The following is a 17944-nucleotide window of genomic DNA, read 5'->3' on the forward strand; positions in this document are numbered from 1 at the left end:
CCTGTACCCCTCCCCTCTGCTCGTGCTCTCTCTCAAATAAAATCTTTTTTTTTTTTTTTAAGATTTTATTTATTTATTCATGAGAGACACAGAAAGAGAGAGTCAGAGACACAGGCAGAGGGAGAAGCAGGCTCCATGCAGGGAGCCCAATGTGGGACTCGATCCCGGTACTCCAGGATCATGCCCTGGGTTGAAGGCAGGCACTAAACTGCTGAGCCACCCAGGGATCCCCATATAGAATCTTTTAAAAAAATTGTTAGATAAAGAACATCCCTTTCAAGACAAAGTATAGGAATGATACCAACGGTGGTTAGAAAAGAGTATGACATTTATTTTCACTTAAGGATGTACAGTACATGAATTTAGAAATAAAATCACGGCAGGTTCTGAATACGGATACTTTAGGCTCTAACACACCAGCATGAGTCCATTTGCTGCAGAGCAGCCACAAGAGCCACACGAGCGGCTCCCAGCTGGTCTTTGCTGTGGTTGTGGAAGTCAGTTCTTCACGTGAAATGTCCAGTAGCACTTGAGTAATATATTACAGTAGACAGGAACCAAGTTTCAAATGTTTCATCTTTGGAACAAATTATGCTTATTTACATGTTAAGAATAGGTAGTTCTAATTACTTACCCTATTGTGAGTTTTAATGACTGATTTTAAGCTACAGAGGGCTTCCAGCTACTATCTCCTTTAGAGTTTCTAGAAGCAATGACTCTTTATTAACGTTTATAAAAGATAATGTTTGAAAAAAAAAAGTCATGTTGAAATAAAGGCGCTTTGAGAGATTTAAGGACAACAGAAGGTCTTACTATTGAAAAAAACTGTACATATTTTCAAGCACAACACAAATATTGTAGCAGTATTTAATTGACAGTTTTAAAATAGTGGCAAGTATGCTACCCTACACACTTTCCTAATATTTAAACCTCATAATTACAGTTTGAATATACAGTCCAACTTATAGTTAGAACTATGCACAGCTTCTAAAGCATATTTTTCAGGCTTGTTTTTGCACATAAATTAACATTTAAGTTGGTCCTTGATTTGGAGAACTCTAACTACCTGGAAGCACGAAATTTCAGACACATTTATTGATCGTTAACAGAAACCTTTACAGAGTGAAAAGCATTGATAGTACCATGCGTGGAAAGCAGCTGCTGCCTCCAAGTGCAACACCAAGTCCAGCACCAGAGCCTCCCAGAGGCTCACGAGTCTCAATGAACGAACCCCAAAGAAACCAAAACATCCAGGAGGGAGGAACCGACCAACGGAGGGTATCTTCCACACTGGGGCAAATCCTTAAAACAGAGGCGGCTTTGGACCTTTAGCATAAGACACAGACTTTACATTCTTTGATTTCATTTACACCTTTTAAAAAAGATAAAGTAAATCTGAACTTCTTCTTCACACCCAAGTTCAAGCTGAACTCAGAAGGCAGCTCAACCGAAACGCCAACAGAATGCCAGCCCCGGCCCCCGCCAGCCCTGCCAGGAGGTCACAACCTGCTTTGTCAAACTACCTGATGTCTGTGACAGACTCACACTGCATACACACAGGCAAGTTAGCTTATTATTCAACTTTTAAGAAAAATTCAAAGATGTGTGGGGAAGTTCGCTTGCTAACAGCAACTGCCTCTACAGTGACAATAAGGAAACTGAGCTAGAAAAATAATTTTACCATTTTAAATAAGGAAAGAAGCTAGATTTCTTAAATATATTACTTATTCTGCAAGAGTTGATTAAATTGACAGGGAATAGATTCCTTCCATTCCAGGAGTTGGATTCAGGTTACCTTTTAATTACAGAAGAGCTTCAAATTATAACTAGAGCTGTCCAAGTAGTGAAGAGATGGTCAAGGCAGGAACATCAGGCTGACCAGAGGTCATCCCCCCACACGGCACAGAGTGGGCTTTTGGAGAAAGGCTTTCGAAAGACCTCGGGGTGACGTGGAAAGCGGGTCAGTAAAGACTCCAGTTCTGCATAATGGAATCTTCTAAGCCAAGCCGCTTTCCACAGACACAAATTCAGTCCATCTTTTCTTTCTGGACCAATCTGGGAGCATCGACAAAATCTTTGCCGTTATAAAGAATAATGAAAAATGTTCCGATGCTTGCAACTCCCCAGAAAAGCACATAGGCCAGTGTTTCTGTCCAAGTGTCACCTATTGATATAAAAAAAAAAAAGAGTTGATAAATAAAAATCATTTTATTGATCCCAGAGGCAGTTTTCAGCTGCTTAGCAAAATTAAAGTCCAGTGTTTAAATATTAAAGTTTCATCTTCACAATATCAAAGTTTATTACTACATCTGCAGGAAAAATATAAGAACCTCTCAATTAAGGTTTGAACAAGTGGCTCTTGAACTCTGACTGGCATCAGAACTCTCCAGAGCTTGACAAGGTGTCGGCTGCTGGGGCCAACCCCAGAGATTCTGACTTGGCAGGTGGGGGTGGGGCTCAAGAATCTGCATTTCTAACAAGTCGAAGAATGTATGTCGAAGCCACTGATCCAGAGGCCACAGCTTAAAAACCACCTGACCAAACTATTTGCATTCCAATCATGCAAATAATTACTTACTTTTAGACTCAGCACTTTTATATTACAAGAAACTATTAATACATTTACCACAATCAAAATGCCTACATAAAAAATAACTGTACAAAACACACATACATGCTTCAGAAAAGCTATGTATAAAAGTGTGTAAGACAAAGCTCAGTAACATATTTTAATGACCAATTTCACACAACTCTCCCGATAAGCATTTTTTGCAATGTCTAGAGTTCACGAGGGTTAGTAGCAGTGGGAAAAGATCTACTTTGTTCTACTACTTGAGCAGCTGAACCTAGCGCAGCTTCCCTCCTGTGACAGGACTGACTGCACCTGCAGACCTGGGAGATGTGTGCAGAGGCCAGGAGACGGTGAGAAAGCATGCCAGGCAGGCTCTTTCCTAGCAAGCTGTCGGAGATCATACTGCGCTTATTCCCCATTCTCTAAAAACCCAAAGAACAGGCTAGAAATCAGACGCTATCACATCTAAACATCACAATGCTCATCATTTTATAGCAACAAACTAACATGAAACATTGCTATCCTCAGCATCCATCTCTTTTTATAGAAATTTACGTAATTGCTCATTTTCACACCTCTGAGTTTTAAAATTCTTCTTGGGCAAAGAAGAAAGGCAGGTCCTCAAAAGCCCAACCCAGGACATTCCCCAAAGGAATCATCATTTGTTCAGGCTGAGCTGTCAACTTTCCTCCCTCCCCAGACGTTCTACAGGGATGTCAAGAAAACACAGAAGAGATCAAAGTAACAAAACTAATTCGACAGGCTCCCAGAAAATGGCATCCACTAGGCAGTGCTTTAAAGAAGTCAGAGAGTCTAGGGATTGAAGAGCGTGACCCCTAGGAATCACGAGAGGCACGTGCTTGCTGGCCCTGTCCACCTTCCTTCCTGTCCCCAGACTGGACACAGGGCCCAAATTATGCCACAAAGCACTGTCCGTGCTCTAGAGCCCTCAGCCTGTTTTCATACTGTGAGCTAAGAAGAGTTTTTACATTCCCAAAGTTGTAAAAACAAATAATGTGCAAATGGAGATGGTATGTAGTTTGGAAGTCAAAACTATTTATTATCTTGCTCTTTAGAGAAAATGCTAAACTCCTGCCCTAGAGTACAACAGGATAGCTCCCTGCCCATGTCATGACTGCCTATGGCGCTGAACACTGAGGGGATTACAGGGATTTCAGACATGAACAGGTACCTATTGACCCTCTGCTCCAGAATGCGCGTAGGGGTGGTGTTAAGGGTCCTTAGCTCAGCAAACTTTTGCTGAGGGCTTACTATATCCCAGACACAGAGATAAAACATTGAGAAAGGCACAGTGTCTGCCCTCAAAGTGTTGCTCATCCAGTGATAAAGATAAACGAATATGCAAATCATGACCCACAAAGAGAGACGTTCACTAGGGATGCAGGGGACACCACAGAGATACACCACCTCAGAAAAAGAGATCCCCAGGTGCTTATGAGGCCAAAGGACACAGTGCTGTGAGAAAGGGACATGATGCTGTGGAGATGAGAAGGGGGTAAGGTCTGTGTGGGAGAACAAAGGGTCACTGTGAGAGGGGGGAGTGAGAATGGGACCCTGACAATGGGCGGGGCTCAGATCAGACAGCCCAACCTGCCTAAAGCTGCATCTCAAAGCGTAATACAGCCAACTCATAGACTCAGATCCCATAGCACTGAAGAGTACCTAACGGAAACACTTTAATCCTATGTGCTTATTAGCTTAGTAATACAGGAAAACAGTGAGAGAAAAAGAGAAAACCAGTAAAGACCTTGTTAGCACAAGTTCTTAGGCTAAAAAAAATTTTTTTTTCTTTAGAGGAAGAATGAGAATCTTAAGCAGGCTCCATGCTTAGCATGGAGCTGGATGCGAGGCTCAATCCCACAACCCTGAGATCACAACCTGAGCTGAAATCAAGAGTCACTTAATCGACTGAGCCACCCAGCTGCCCCTCAATCTACTAAAATTTAATGATAAGTAGTGTATTAATCTATTAATAACATCTGCTTGTCCAGTAATAGGTCACTAGCTAAATATATATCCATAAATGGATTTGAATGCAGCCATTAAAAATAAAGAACATGGGGAAAGGCTTATATTGCTCAATGAGAAAAAACAGATTATAAAAAATGTGTATCTCACTTGTAAAAAAAAAAAAAATCACACACACAAAGATTAAAACATCACAATGGGGATCCCTGGGTGGCTCAGCGGTTTGGCGCCTGCCTTTGGCCCAGGGCGCGATCCTGGAGTCCCGGGATCGAGTCCCGCGTCGGGCTCCTGACATGGAGACTGCTTCTCCCTCTGCCTGTGTCTCTGCCCCCCGCCCACGTCTATCATAAATAAATAAATAAATCTTTAAAACATCACAACGGGGAAGTCCAGGTGGCTCAGCACTTTAGTGCCACCTTCAGCTCAGGGCCTGATCCTGGAGACCCGGGATCGAGTCCCATGTCAGGCTTCCTGCATGGAGCCTGCTTCTCCCTCTGCCTGGTCTCTGCCTCTCTCTCTCTGTCTCTCATGAATAAATAAATAAAATCTTAAATAAATAAATAAATAAATAAATAAATAAATAAATAAATAAATTAAATAAATAAATCATCACAATGTTAAAAGTAGTTAGCTTAGCTCTACAAAGCAGAACAATAAATAATATTTTCTTCTTTTTCACCTGTTTTCTAAGATTACTTTGTATTACTTAGGTTAAGAAGGAAAAAAAGTTTAAATCTTAAAAAACCAAAACCAAGACCTAACAACAATTATTGAATTTGAACAAAGAACAAAATACTGAACAAAGAATTATAAATTCTTTCTCTTGTTACATTTAAACTACTCACATCTGGTCACTTTGCTCCCCCTACAATTAACAGGAAAACATCAAGTGCAGAGTATGCTTGCACACTCAAGACGCTGTACAAGGAAGTGCCACATTCTGAGAAAGGAATGTGAGTCTGTGAAGGAAGAGCAGACTTACCAGCCATCAGCAAACAGATAATGCACATCGAAAAGGCAACAACCATGATAATAGGCAACTGAAAAGAAAAATGGAGAGACAAGTCATCACTTAAGAACACTACTCAAAAAAAAAAAAAAAAAAGAACACTACTCAATGGTTTCAAAGTCTGTTGTGCAAGCTTTGTGTGAAAAAGAAAACCCTTCTGCAATCTAACTACAAAATATCTTTTCCCAACAAAACCCCATTATTGGGGGGGGGGGGTTCAATCACAACTGCTAAAGTCTTCAGACTGGTTAGGCCACAAGGTGTGAAGAAGCATGGCTCTGGCCCATGCCTAGGAGCCAAATGAAGAGAGGCCGCCCAAGTGAGAAGCCTGCTCTGTGCAGGGGCACTCTGCCCACTGGGTGAGACCCCAGAGGGGCTCCTGCAAAGTCTGGTGAATAGAGAGGTCAAAAAAAAGGACAGAATGTCAAGAACCACTCTGCTTTCCATGCTACAGCTTTGCCCCCAGCGACTCCTGACTGTGACAGGAGTGGAGTCTCCCTGAAACGAGAAACCCTCCGAGCTCCCTTCTGCTCCTGTGCTCTCACAGAAAAAGACAGTGACATGTGAGAGAAAACAAACGTCCCAAAGTTCTTTTCCTCCTTTCCCTCATCTTCTCTTCAGGTAAAAGAAGTATTTACGGTCCATTTAGAACAACATAGGGAGTTTTAAATCAAAGGGACTTGGCGCCATCTATACCTTCAGACCTAATGCTTTTAAACTTGAAAAACGGGCGCCTGAGTGGCTCAGTCTGTTAGGTGTCCGCGACTCTTGATTTCAGCTTAGGCTGTAATCGCAGGGTCATTGTATTGAGTCCCAAGTTAGGCTCTGCACTCAGCAGGGAGTCTGCTTGAGATTCTTTCTTCCCCACCCCACCCCCGAACCTCCTCACATACTCTCTCTCTGAAATAAATAAATCTTTGCAAGAAAAAAACAAAACTTGAAAAAGAAAGGTTTCTTACAGCCAGGAATTTCAAATCCCGTGGAACACTTAAAGGACTGTGAGATTCTAATTCATCCACTGAGTAGTTCCCAAGAAATAAGTCTATGGAATCCTAGAACAGAGGAAAGGAATTAATAAGTCCCCAATTCGATGTAATTATGTGACTCAAGAACAGTACAAAGCTGCGGCCCCCCTGACGACCAGACATGAGCACCAAACACAAACTCACCTGCCGGAAGCCATCAGAGAAGTTGTTCTTGTAATACCGTATCATTGAGTTCCAGCCGTCCATCAGAAGTCCCAGCTGAGTTCTCTTCCCGGTTCTGGGGAGAAGAGGTGAATTTCAAGTTACAGATTTGTATAGTAAATTCTCCCCCAGTTTTGTGGCAAGTATGTGGTATGGAGATAAGTGAGTTACAAGGATTTTTTTTTTTTTTTAAGATTTTATTTATTTATTCATAGAGGCAGAGACACAGGCAGAGAGAGAGGCGGAGACACAGGCAGAGGGAGAAGCAGGCATCATACAGAGAGCCTGACATGGGACTCGATCCAGGGTCTCCAGGATCACGCCCTGGGCTGCAGGCGGCGCTAAACCGCTGTGCCACCAGGGCTGCCCAGTTACAAGGATTTTAAAAATCACCCCTAAAAGTATCAAGGACACATCTCCCAAAAGAAACCACTGGCAAGTCCAAGAAACGTGCACTCTCCCTCTAAAATAGTACCAAAGTTGGCACAAAGACAAAATGTTCAGATCCAGCTGCAAGGGAAAGAAACCCGAAGAGAAACACACAACCCAGGGTCAGAACAACAGACTAGGAATGTTCGCTCTCGGGGAATTGCTACAGCAGAGAAAGACCAACATCTGTAACAAATCCCCAACGTCCTGACCTCTCACTAGCCAGTGTGGTCCTAGAAAGCCGCATGGGCATCACCTGGGTGCTTCCCTGAGGTCCAGAACCTCAGGTCCTGCTTCAGACTGCAGGGACCGGGGCCGGAATCGCGAGGTCTGCAGAGGGGGGCTTAGGGGGTGCGGCTGCCTCTCCACATAGCATAACCACCCAGGGAGGCTAGGAAGCCTCCAGCACCGGAGCCTCCCCTCCCAGCACACCTGACTCAACTGCTGTGACCTGAGGCCCCGGGTGTCGTGGCCTCTGGATGGGACACAAGACCTGCAGATCCGGAGTGCAATGTGAAAAGCATGGCTTACCTGGTAAAGTCCGTCTTCAAGGCACCAGTGCCTGCGTATTGTTTGGCACAAGCATTTGCGTTGTCAGCCCAGGCTGTGAAACCAAGGAAAAGATAATCAACAGTGATTCACATGACAACCAGAGTTCCTAAATCCAAGATATTAATTTATTTCACCATCGGAGTAACTTTGCCTCTACTAAAGAAATTACCTACCATTTTTATAAATCTTCTCAAATTCATTTTGTTCTTCAAGCTTCTGTCCCACGTGCAAAACTCCTAGTCTCTGGAATAGGAAGCACACCATATTCAAATGTAACCGATTTCAGCACACATGATTCCAGAAAAGCAGACAACCCCCCATGGTATCATCACACGGTTCCTGGCTGCAGGTGGGAAATACAGTCCTTGCCTACAGGGGTGCCCCAGCTCACAATGGCCTCCCCCTCTGAGGACTCCTCCCCCTGCAGCCCCCACTCTCCCTATGCCCCAGCCCCACAGGAACAGGGGGGCAGAAGGGAGAGCAGAGGTAGGACCCCAGCCATCACCTCCTCCTTCGCAGCCACTCCCCAACTTCCCACTGCCTCCACCCTCTAGCCTCCCCATTCCCATCTCCAGGCCTCCCTCACACCCAGCGCCCAGATGAATGCTATACACCTACCTCCCCACAAACTGCACATACACACAGCCCTTTGCACCTCCTGAATCCCTCTGTGGACTCCCCTTTGGGGGTCACTGACCACAGATTAGGAGCCCCTGCCTTGCTTTGTCTCAGACCTCAACCACCTCAGAGTCCCCAATGTCACTGCACCTCAGATGACAGCTCTCTATCTCCACCCCAGGATGGTGCTCCCACCTCAGACAGCGCAGGAGCTGCCCTCCATGACCCTCAGCTGGGGCGGGGGGCACAACTGGAGGACCCCACCAGCTGGCACTGATGCCCCAAGACTCTCTGAAGGCTGGTTAGGTTTTATGATACTACATTCAGCATGTAAAATAGTTAAACATAGATTACAGAACCTAATTAAATAGGTTTTTGTTTATTGGCCTTGCAAACAACCATTGCTATTACTGGTTTGTTTTTGGTTTTTGCTACTATTGTTTCTAATAAAAAACAGGCCCTGAAGCAAATTCATCAGGATGAAAAGGACAAGGTACAATACAAACCAGAGCATGCTCAAACAGGGAAACCACTTCTTTGGCCCGTGTTACTTAGGATTCAAAGGCAATTCATTTCAGAGGTGTTTTACTTCCGTAATTCTTTTCTGGTATCATAAAATAATAAAGTTGAACTGTCATAAACGCAGCTTACTATTTAGGCAGGAAACCACTTGGCATGCGTTTTGTTTGGCCCTCATACTAAGTGCCAATGTGATCTGGAAATCTGGGCTCTACATTTTTAATTCCAAATATAAACACAAGAAAATATTTATAGCTATCTTTCTCAATAGCCCAATTTTAGTGGTAAAGAAAGCTGTGTCAGAAACTTCTTAGCTGGAGGTTAGTATCACTTGCCAGTAATAGAAGAGATGCAAATGAAAACAACCGTGAGGTACTACTCTGTACTAATACAGAAAAAAGTTTTAAATAAAAACATCTCACACTGGCAAGAGTTCAATGAAATGGATTCACTTATCGCGCTCACTGGTGCAGTATAGACTGCTGTGTCCCTCTCGGAAAGCATACTCTCTTTAGCAGTAAATTCCACTTCTGGCAAGGAACCCAAAGGGAAGAATTCAAGTTCATAGTAACAGATGCAGATAGAGTCTCTACAGTGCTATTTATAAGCCAAAATGTAGCAACTTAGTAGGTGTAACTTTAAAAAAAAATTATGGCTCCCTAGAACTCTAAAGGATCAGGCAAATTTAAAACTGTGTTAAGGGGTGCCTGACTTGCTGTGTCAGTGGAACGTGCACCTCTCAATCTCAGGGTCATGCATTTGAACCCCACGCTGACTGCAGATATTACTTAAAAATATAATCTTGTTTAAAAAAACCCCACAACTGTGTACACATATGCTGACCACAGGTATGGCAACGTGCACACCCACGGATGGAAAAGACAAAAACACAAAACAAAAGCTAGGTTAGGGGGGAGTAACATCAATGTTTTCTGTTGTTTTTGTAATGTATTTTTTTAATTATTACTATTTTTTTTTTTGAGAGAGAGAGAGAGCGCGTGCACACACACAGGCAGAGGGAGGAGCAGAGGGAGAGGGAGAAGCTGACTCCCTGCTAAGCAGGGAGCCCAGTGGGGCTCAATCATCACAGGACATGACCTGAGCTGAAGGCAGATGCTCAACCAACCGAGACACCCAGGCACCCCTTGTTTTTCTAATGTTTTCTGCTAAGACTTTTAAAGATGTGGCTTCTTTAATTTGGGGCTCCATTGTTGACGTAATAAGAAAAAAAGTGTGTGCACCTGAAGCTGGGCCTGCAGTGAGCGGCGAGCTAACAGGCTCTGGATCACATTGGTTCTGTCCAGACAGTCCATGCAGTTGCTGCGGAACACACCCTCCTGACTCGTCACCACCATGCCAGCAGAGTCCACTAGAAAATAACTAAAACATATTTGTATAAACACCCTCATACCGAAGTCAGTCCAATGCACTAAGACCCTCCTCCTTTGTATCCAGGCTCTCATGAGTAACATTAGTAAAACTGATGAATTGAAAGGCCGGCCAGGAAGTTGTGGCCCAGGGGTATGCAATTACCAGAGAGCAAAAGAAGTTTAAATAACTAGGCCAGAAGCAGGCCCCCTATGACACAGCTGCTCCCCACTGTGCTGTATATCAAGACTTCTTGAAGCATGGTCAGAATCTCCTGAGCTGTCTGTTGAAAATTAACACACTCGGCCTTGAGATGAACTCAAGTCAGAATCTCTGAAGCAAGGGCTGGAAATTGTCCATTAAGAACATTTTTAGGGCAGCCCGGGTGGCTCAGCAGTTTAGTGCTGCCATCGGCCCAGGGTATGATCTTGGAGACCCAGGATCGAGTCCCTCGTCGGGCTCCCTGCGTGGAGCCTGCTTCTCCCTCTGCCTGTGTCTCTGCCTCTCTCTCTCTCTCTCTCTCTCTCTCGGGGTCTCTCATGAATAAATAAAATCTTAAAAAAAAAAAAAAAAGAACATTTTTAAAGCCTTTCTTGTTCTTCTTTAAGGTTTTTATTTATCTATTCATGAGAGATACAGAGAAAGGCAGAGATATAGGCAGAGGGAGAAGCAGGCTCCCTGCGGGGAGCCTGATGCAGGACTTGATCCCAGGACCCCAGGATCACACCGAGCCGAAGGCAGTCGCTCAACCACTGAGCCACTCAGGTGCTCCTAACACCTTTCTTACAATGGGAAATATATACAAATAGTACAAAGTTTATAAAATTTGACGGTATTGTTTGAAAAATCAGGTTCCCTTTCTCTTCTTAACCACCCAGATGTCCGCACTGGAGCCAATCATGGTCACCAGTCCCTATGTTTCCCTAATTTTTAACAATATCCTCAGATAATTCTATAAGCTCAGAAACTGGACAACATTCAGTGTAGCAGGGAACACCACGGACTGTGGTAGCAAACAACTGGTTTGCTAGCCTTAGCTACTCAGACATCTCATTAGTTACTAACTGTAACTTCAAATAATTACCCTAATCTCTCCAAATCTGAAGTTTTTCATCCACAAAACGGAGGTGGCGCTGCTCCAAGGTCTGAATGAAATCATGCACAATGTACAGTGTATGGGGCAGAGCACACAATGAATACCAGGTAATGTTAACTTTATTGCAATTACTTGCCAAAATCAAAATGGGCAGGGAAATACATATTTACTGTAGACCAAATAAAAATCATGACCTTAAAAGTAAGCACTCAGAATGTGTTTAGGCTAAAAATCTACATGAGGTTCATGAAGAGTTGGTGAGGTTCATTTAGAGCTGGTATGTGTCCGTGTATGCATGAGTGCACATAGGCGTTGGCACCCCAAGAGTACTTAAAAAATAAATACTAGGTATTTTACAAATATTATTTCTTAAACTATATACTGAGTCTACAAGGTAGTGATATTATCTCCACTTTGCAAATGGACAAACCAAGGTTTGAAGGTAAGTAACTTGCCTCTGGGTCATATGGCTAATAAGCAAATAGATTTTGGGGCACCTGGGTGGCTCAGTCAGTTAAGCATCTGACTCTTGACTTCAGCTTAGGTCGTGATCTTAGGGTGAGACCAAGCCTCAAGTCAGGCTCTGTGCTCAGTGGGGAGTCTACTTGTCCCTCTCCCTCTGCTTGTGCTAACATGTTCTCTCAAATAATAAATAAATAAATAAATAAATAAATAAATAAATAAATAAATAAATAAATAAATAAATAAATAACTTAAAATTAATTAAAAAAAAAAAAGCAGCAAATTTCAAAATGAGACGTGTCATATCTCAAAGCCCAGATTCTTTCCATTTCCCCCCAAACCCCTGGGACAAACGTCCAGAGAAATTGTGTGCAGGTCACTGGTGGAAAGCTCCACTGCCCGATGGAACCCAGCAGGCAGGAACCCAGAGAGCCTGGTGTCAATCCTTTCTCACACTCTTGTGTGGCAGCAATTAATGGGCAAACCCAGGAGCCACCTCCTCTGATAGTATCCCAGGTCTAGTGTCACCCTAGCCGAATAATGATGTTCATCAATCCCCCTTCACTAGCTGCTCGTGACAAAACTTCATCAAAAATGAGGAGATTTAACTTACTATAGCTGGCTACTTAATATGTATATAAATATATTTTTAAAAACTGAGAAATGCCTAGAGGGAAAAGTTTTACTATGTTACTATGTAACTAAAACGAAAAGGGTTAGTTTTAGTTTAACCCCTGTAGGCTGCCAGGGTTAGAATTACACACAGGCTTGACAGAATGGTTTATAGATTCCTTCTTCTGGCTTTAAAACAACTGAAGACTGACCTATGCAGAGGGGACCGTGAACCTGTGAGCCCACATGGTAAATAACGGTAAACACGCACAGAAAGTACCATAAAGTTATTTAGACCCTTAGAACCATTAATCCTACTCTCAAGAATTTATTTTAGGAAATACTTTAACAGAAGTAAGAATATATATACCCAGGGTGATTCACCACTGCTCAATCTTTTGTGGTAGGACAAGAAAAGAAAACAAGCCAGATGCCTAATATGAAAAAGAACATTTAACAGAGCCTGCACTATGACACAGTGGAGTATAGGAAAGCCGTTTCACACCATCATTACAAAGACAAAATATCAAAAGACCCATCCTAGAATGTTCAGTGAAAACAACTGAATATAAAATTCTAACACTAAGTTCAATTATGTAAAGCTTTGTAAATGAGTGGCAGCTGATTCACAAAAATGTGAAAATACCTGGTGTTGGGTTGCTTTTAAGAATCTAAAAATATTTTTAAATCACTGTTTCATCTTTTTAATGAAAAAAGTAAAATTAATGGTACAAACAACTGCCATCAACCCAGGGACCTGCGTTCATGTAACTGTGCTGGATAAGGCGTAACAGCTATGACGCATACACACACAACCCTCTTCCCTGGACCTCTATGGGGGAGTGATATAGCTTACCTTAGTTCATCTTGTATTTCTGCTACCTGATCCAACAGGATACTTAGTCGATCCCATCTCATGTTTTTACATTCTTTATGGAAGTCAAAGGCAACATATCTACCGAAAGAAAAGATATGCAGAAACTGACCAAAGATGAGTCATTTTCCTTCTACTACTGTGTTCATACGCTAATTTCCCTCTCTTTGAGTGTACCGATTTCTTCTCCTTCACTCTGGGTTTACCAACACACACACACACACACACCCTTCTATCTTCACATGTTCTTCTAGAGGCCCTCAGAGAAGACTAGAGAAGCCCAGCAAAAAGCAGAAGTGAGCTCAGGTACAGCAATCAGGTATATAACATAAAGTAGCCTTACCCAAATGAATAGCCACTGTATATTATCTGCCCCCATGCACAAAGAATAGGATCCCTTTTATTATTTTTCAAATCGATTAAAATGTTCAAAATGGTTGAACTCAAATCAGTTTGCAGGGATTAGACAAGTATCGGACCTGTACTGAGGTTTGTCAGAAGAACAGAGGCAACATGAACCCCACCCTGGTTACTTACTGCCCATCACCTTCTTTAACAAATCAAAACATGTGCTGTCTTTATCACTATCTGTACGTCTCACATACATGCAGTAGAGGGACTCTTCCCGTCAATCTGTAATGGGTTGTTTTTAATTATCTGGTATTTAATAGGCCCAATTCTGAAGGTTAGAACACATCTGACAGTGAAGGTGTCCTACCATGAGCTGGAAAATGTTGCCGATTGAGAGGTGAGGAAAAAAAAAAGCCATGACCCAGTTCCTGAAAGTCAAGGGAGTCAGGAACCAAGTCAAGTCATAAGTAGGACTGGAAAGACCTCAATTCTGATCCAGAGTGAAATAAAAGATGAGGTGTCTGCCCTCTCAAGACTCCTGTGGCTCCAATAAACCAAAGGAGCATCAATAGAGCATGGGCTTCTAAACAGGTCCAGGGGCTCCTTAGTGGTTATCTCACTAATGAGGAGAGACTGGTCTCCTTAGAAATCAGTACAAAAACAGAGCTAACAGAAAGGCTAGACTTAGTGAAGACCGGGAGCAGGGGAAGCATTTCCAGAGAGGCCACTCCCACAAGAGTGGCAGAGTGACAGTCACTTTGGGGTACTCCCACCAGAAGTTACAGTCCCAGACTGGCTTGAAGAACTTAAGCAGCTCACCAACACCTACATGCACTTGGATTCTTGGCGTCCATCCTTCTAAAATCACACTCGTGTCTTCTAAGAACAAACCACATAGCTATCTATATTTTGACAATGAATGACTTTAAATATATTATTTATTTCTGACCCTAAGAATCAAGCAGTTCTGCTGCTTTCCAAATTCTAGGAAGCAACCCTCAGTGATACATTACCTAGTACAGCTCATTTTCTCATCTAGTTCCCAAAAGAAAAACTTCCCATTGCTGAAGAGGCCCACCATTCCTCAGAAGTGCAACCATATGACCTTTCTCTCTTGCGAGTCATATCATCAATCTACCAACTTCATTTATTTAATTTACTCAAAGCAACCATCTAAATTAAACAACTAAAAAGTGAATCAGTCCAACAGATATCTGAAACACGACAATTAAGTCTACTGTTTAATTTCACTTTAATCAACAGACTGATTCTTTCCCTCGGCCAGAACATGGATTTACTAAATTAAGAAATATTCAAATATGCTTTTTTAATATGCTCTTCTGTCTGATTGATGGTCTTTAGAGCTCGCGGAAGGAAAATGACAACAGCCCTGGGTATTTCACTCTTTAGGTGAGACCTGGGCTGCCCTCCAAGCTCCTCAGAACACCTAGGGCCTAACTCTAAACTCTGACCTATGCAGCAAGTTCTCAAAGTTGGCTGCTGCTACAAACTCAAGACGACTCTGGAGACCACTGTATCTGTGGAAACCCTCTGGGCAGAAAAAGGGCCTTATGAAGGCCCTGCTGTGTATACACAGCAGCCAGCAGACAAACTTCACTCAAGAGTATGCATGCTGGACTCCAAACCCAGAGATTCTATGTTTTCAGGTCTAAGAGCTATTCTAAGTTCCTCTGAGGATTCTGAGGCACATCTTGGGTAGGAACCCTCCTCTGGGTCCTCCGAAGAGTGTTTAAGAAAGTTCCGCTGTGAGAGAGGCAGAAGTGTGCATGGGGCAGAGGGTCTGATGAATTTGTTAGAGTTCTGAGTTGGATGAAAGACACTTAAATTCTTCCCCAAAGGTTCATTATATCATTCTATTTTTGTGGATGTTTAAAATTTTTCATAAGTTAAAAAAATTTCTCCCCAAATAACCCCACACTATTTCTTTGGAAAGTTCCCCCTCAGTGTCTATGACCACTTCCTACCACAGTACACCCTCACCTCCTGCCCAGTTTCCTGCTACAGAATGCTCCAAATGGGCTGACTCATTACCTCACACCTTTCCACAGGGCAACTGTTGGGTGTTTTAAGATTCCCCTTCTTTTGACAAGGCCACACAGGGTTTACAACTACAGCCTGGTGAATTACAGAAGCAAAGCTGCTGCTCCACACAAGGCCACCATGCAAGCGGAAATTTCTTCAACTCCTGTGGTGGCCAGGACCACAGAGATTACATCAAATGATCACAAGGAACTGAAATTCATGACCGATTGGCCATGCGACACAAAGCCTCAAGGAGGGGATTTTGACCAGGGACTAAACTTCAACAAAATTCAAATTAAAATCTGACTGTTAAGAAGTTATTCTGCAATATAAATTATGCCAGAGAAAAATTTCAAGCCACCAAAATTATGCTTTGACCTAGTATTGAAAAACAAACAAACAAAAAAGCTGAACTATAACTCAGGTTTCCCCTACTATCCAAAAGTATAGTGTGTCCTATGGAACTTTTCATGACCTGAAGTAGCCTAAAGCAAAGACCACCCCTGCTTTCCAAAAGTCTGCCTCATGCCACAGGCCTCTCTGCTCTTGTGAAAGAAAGACGTCCATCAGTGTGGTAATGACTTTCTCGTAAAAGTTAAAAATCATCTTTGGATTTCTTCTGGGTTAGTGAGAACAGGTACCAACAGGGCTTTTGTAAGAACGAAGTAGTGTGACGCGGACTTTTGGAAAGTGGGCGACACCATATGTCTAGTGAGATCTATGGACTGGTGTACACAGTAGTCTCCCCTTATCCGCAGGTTCACCGCCCATGGCTTTAGTTACCCGCGGTCAACTTTGGGATGAAAGTAGATGATCCTCCTCCTGACATGAAATCAGGTCAGTCATCGCCTACATGATTCAGCTTATTTCATCATGTAGGCATTTATCACCTCGCATCATCGCAAGACGCACAACTATAGTACAGCAAGATGTTTTGAGAGACCACATTCACGCAGCCTTTATTATAGTACATTGGTTTAATTATTCTATTGTAATTATTCTATTATCTGTTAATCTGCTGCTATGCCTGTATTAGACACTAAGCTTTATCACAGGTATGTGTATCTAAGGAAAATCATAGCCTATATGGGCTTCAGGACCAGGTGCGGCTGCAGGCATCAACTGGGGGTCTGGGAATGGATGCCCGTGAATGAGGAGGGACAGCTGGGTACGCAGGTGCATCTAACCTGAAGAGACCTGCAAGATCTCTAGGAAGGTACCTGATCATTCCACTGGCCAAGGAAGACACCATTGTTGCAAATGCCTGTTCCAGTGGTTTCTCTGAGCCCTTCTGATTAACCTGTAAAAAATTAAACACCACAGCTTTAATTTCTTTTAAAAGGAGAGAATGACATCAGCAAAATGGTGGACCAGAAAGGTCTAAGCTCTTGTTCTCTCCCAGAAACACTGAAAACAATAGAAGTTATCTGAGCCAACTCTGTAGGAGCTCAGGAAAACAAAAGTTTAAAGCAACCAAGCAAACGCCTGATCCAAAAGCAGCTATCTTCAAAACTATAGACAGTTCTTTGACATTTTTACTTGCCTTTACCCCACCCCATCTTAAGATGCTTTCAATCTTAAGAAGCGGCAATCAGGCTCTTGGTTTACCTCCTCAAACTGGATAGAGGGCCCCAGACCTTTCTGCAAGTTATCATGGATGTTTTGTTCCGACCTGAAAGACGGGCTTATCTATGCCTTACATAACTCTGAACACAAGCAGGAGAAGAAGCGGACACTGTTCATACAGCTACAAGCGGATGATAAACCAACAGCTACCTAAAGCAAGGGCTTTGGAAACCATAAAATAGACCATCTACAGCCTGCAGAAAAAGCTGGGGTTATACTCTTTGGGAAATTAGGACATTCAAAAGCAGCCAGGTATAAGGAGGATTTTAGAAATCCACATGCATGCCCAGGCAAGAGGCACATCAGAAAGCCCTGAGAATACCCAGAGCCCTCACTCTCAGGCTGACACCTCTGCTCAAGCGAGCCCGGCTAAACCAGTGAAAAACTGCTCCAGCATAGAACCAGTCTGCAGAGACTAAGATAGGGCTATTCTTTCTTTTTCATTTTTTCCTGTCTGTTTCAGTTCCTGGCATTCAAAGAAATCTCTGTCAAAACATTAGCTGAACATGAGCTCAAAGAATAGAGGCCTCACTCAGTGAGCATACACAACAAGGGATAGTCTTTTCAAAAATGGTTTGGAAATGTCTGAAAACAAATAGATTACTACAGCCTTCAACAATAGAAACAAAACAAAAAA

The 17944-nt window shown here is 42.8% G+C and overlaps 1 protein-coding gene across 2 annotated transcripts in view; it reads right to left on the reverse strand.

Annotated features, from left to right (window-relative positions):
* Positions 1-310: 310 nt before the first annotated feature.
* Positions 311-17944, reverse strand: part of SACM1L (SAC1 like phosphatidylinositide phosphatase) — a 58727-nt gene continuing 41093 nt past the window's right edge. For both annotated transcript variants that reach the window (XM_072721089.1, XM_072721090.1), the window contains exons 12-20: positions 16902-16981; positions 13270-13368; positions 10117-10255; positions 7912-7981; positions 7718-7790; positions 6740-6833; positions 6530-6622; positions 5544-5601; positions 311-2164 (exon numbers count right to left, since the gene is read on the reverse strand). In XM_072721089.1, the coding sequence (XP_072577190.1) occupies positions 2028-2164; positions 5544-5601; positions 6530-6622; positions 6740-6833; positions 7718-7790; positions 7912-7981; positions 10117-10255; positions 13270-13368; positions 16902-16981 (843 nt within the window). In that variant the 3' untranslated portion in view covers positions 311-2027. The remainder of the gene's footprint in view (positions 2165-5543; positions 5602-6529; positions 6623-6739; positions 6834-7717; positions 7791-7911; positions 7982-10116; positions 10256-13269; positions 13369-16901; positions 16982-17944) is intronic.

This window comes from Vulpes vulpes, chromosome 9 (assembly GCF_048418805.1).
Source record: "Vulpes vulpes isolate BD-2025 chromosome 9, VulVul3, whole genome shotgun sequence".
Taxonomy (NCBI): Eukaryota; Metazoa; Chordata; class Mammalia; order Carnivora; family Canidae; genus Vulpes; species Vulpes vulpes.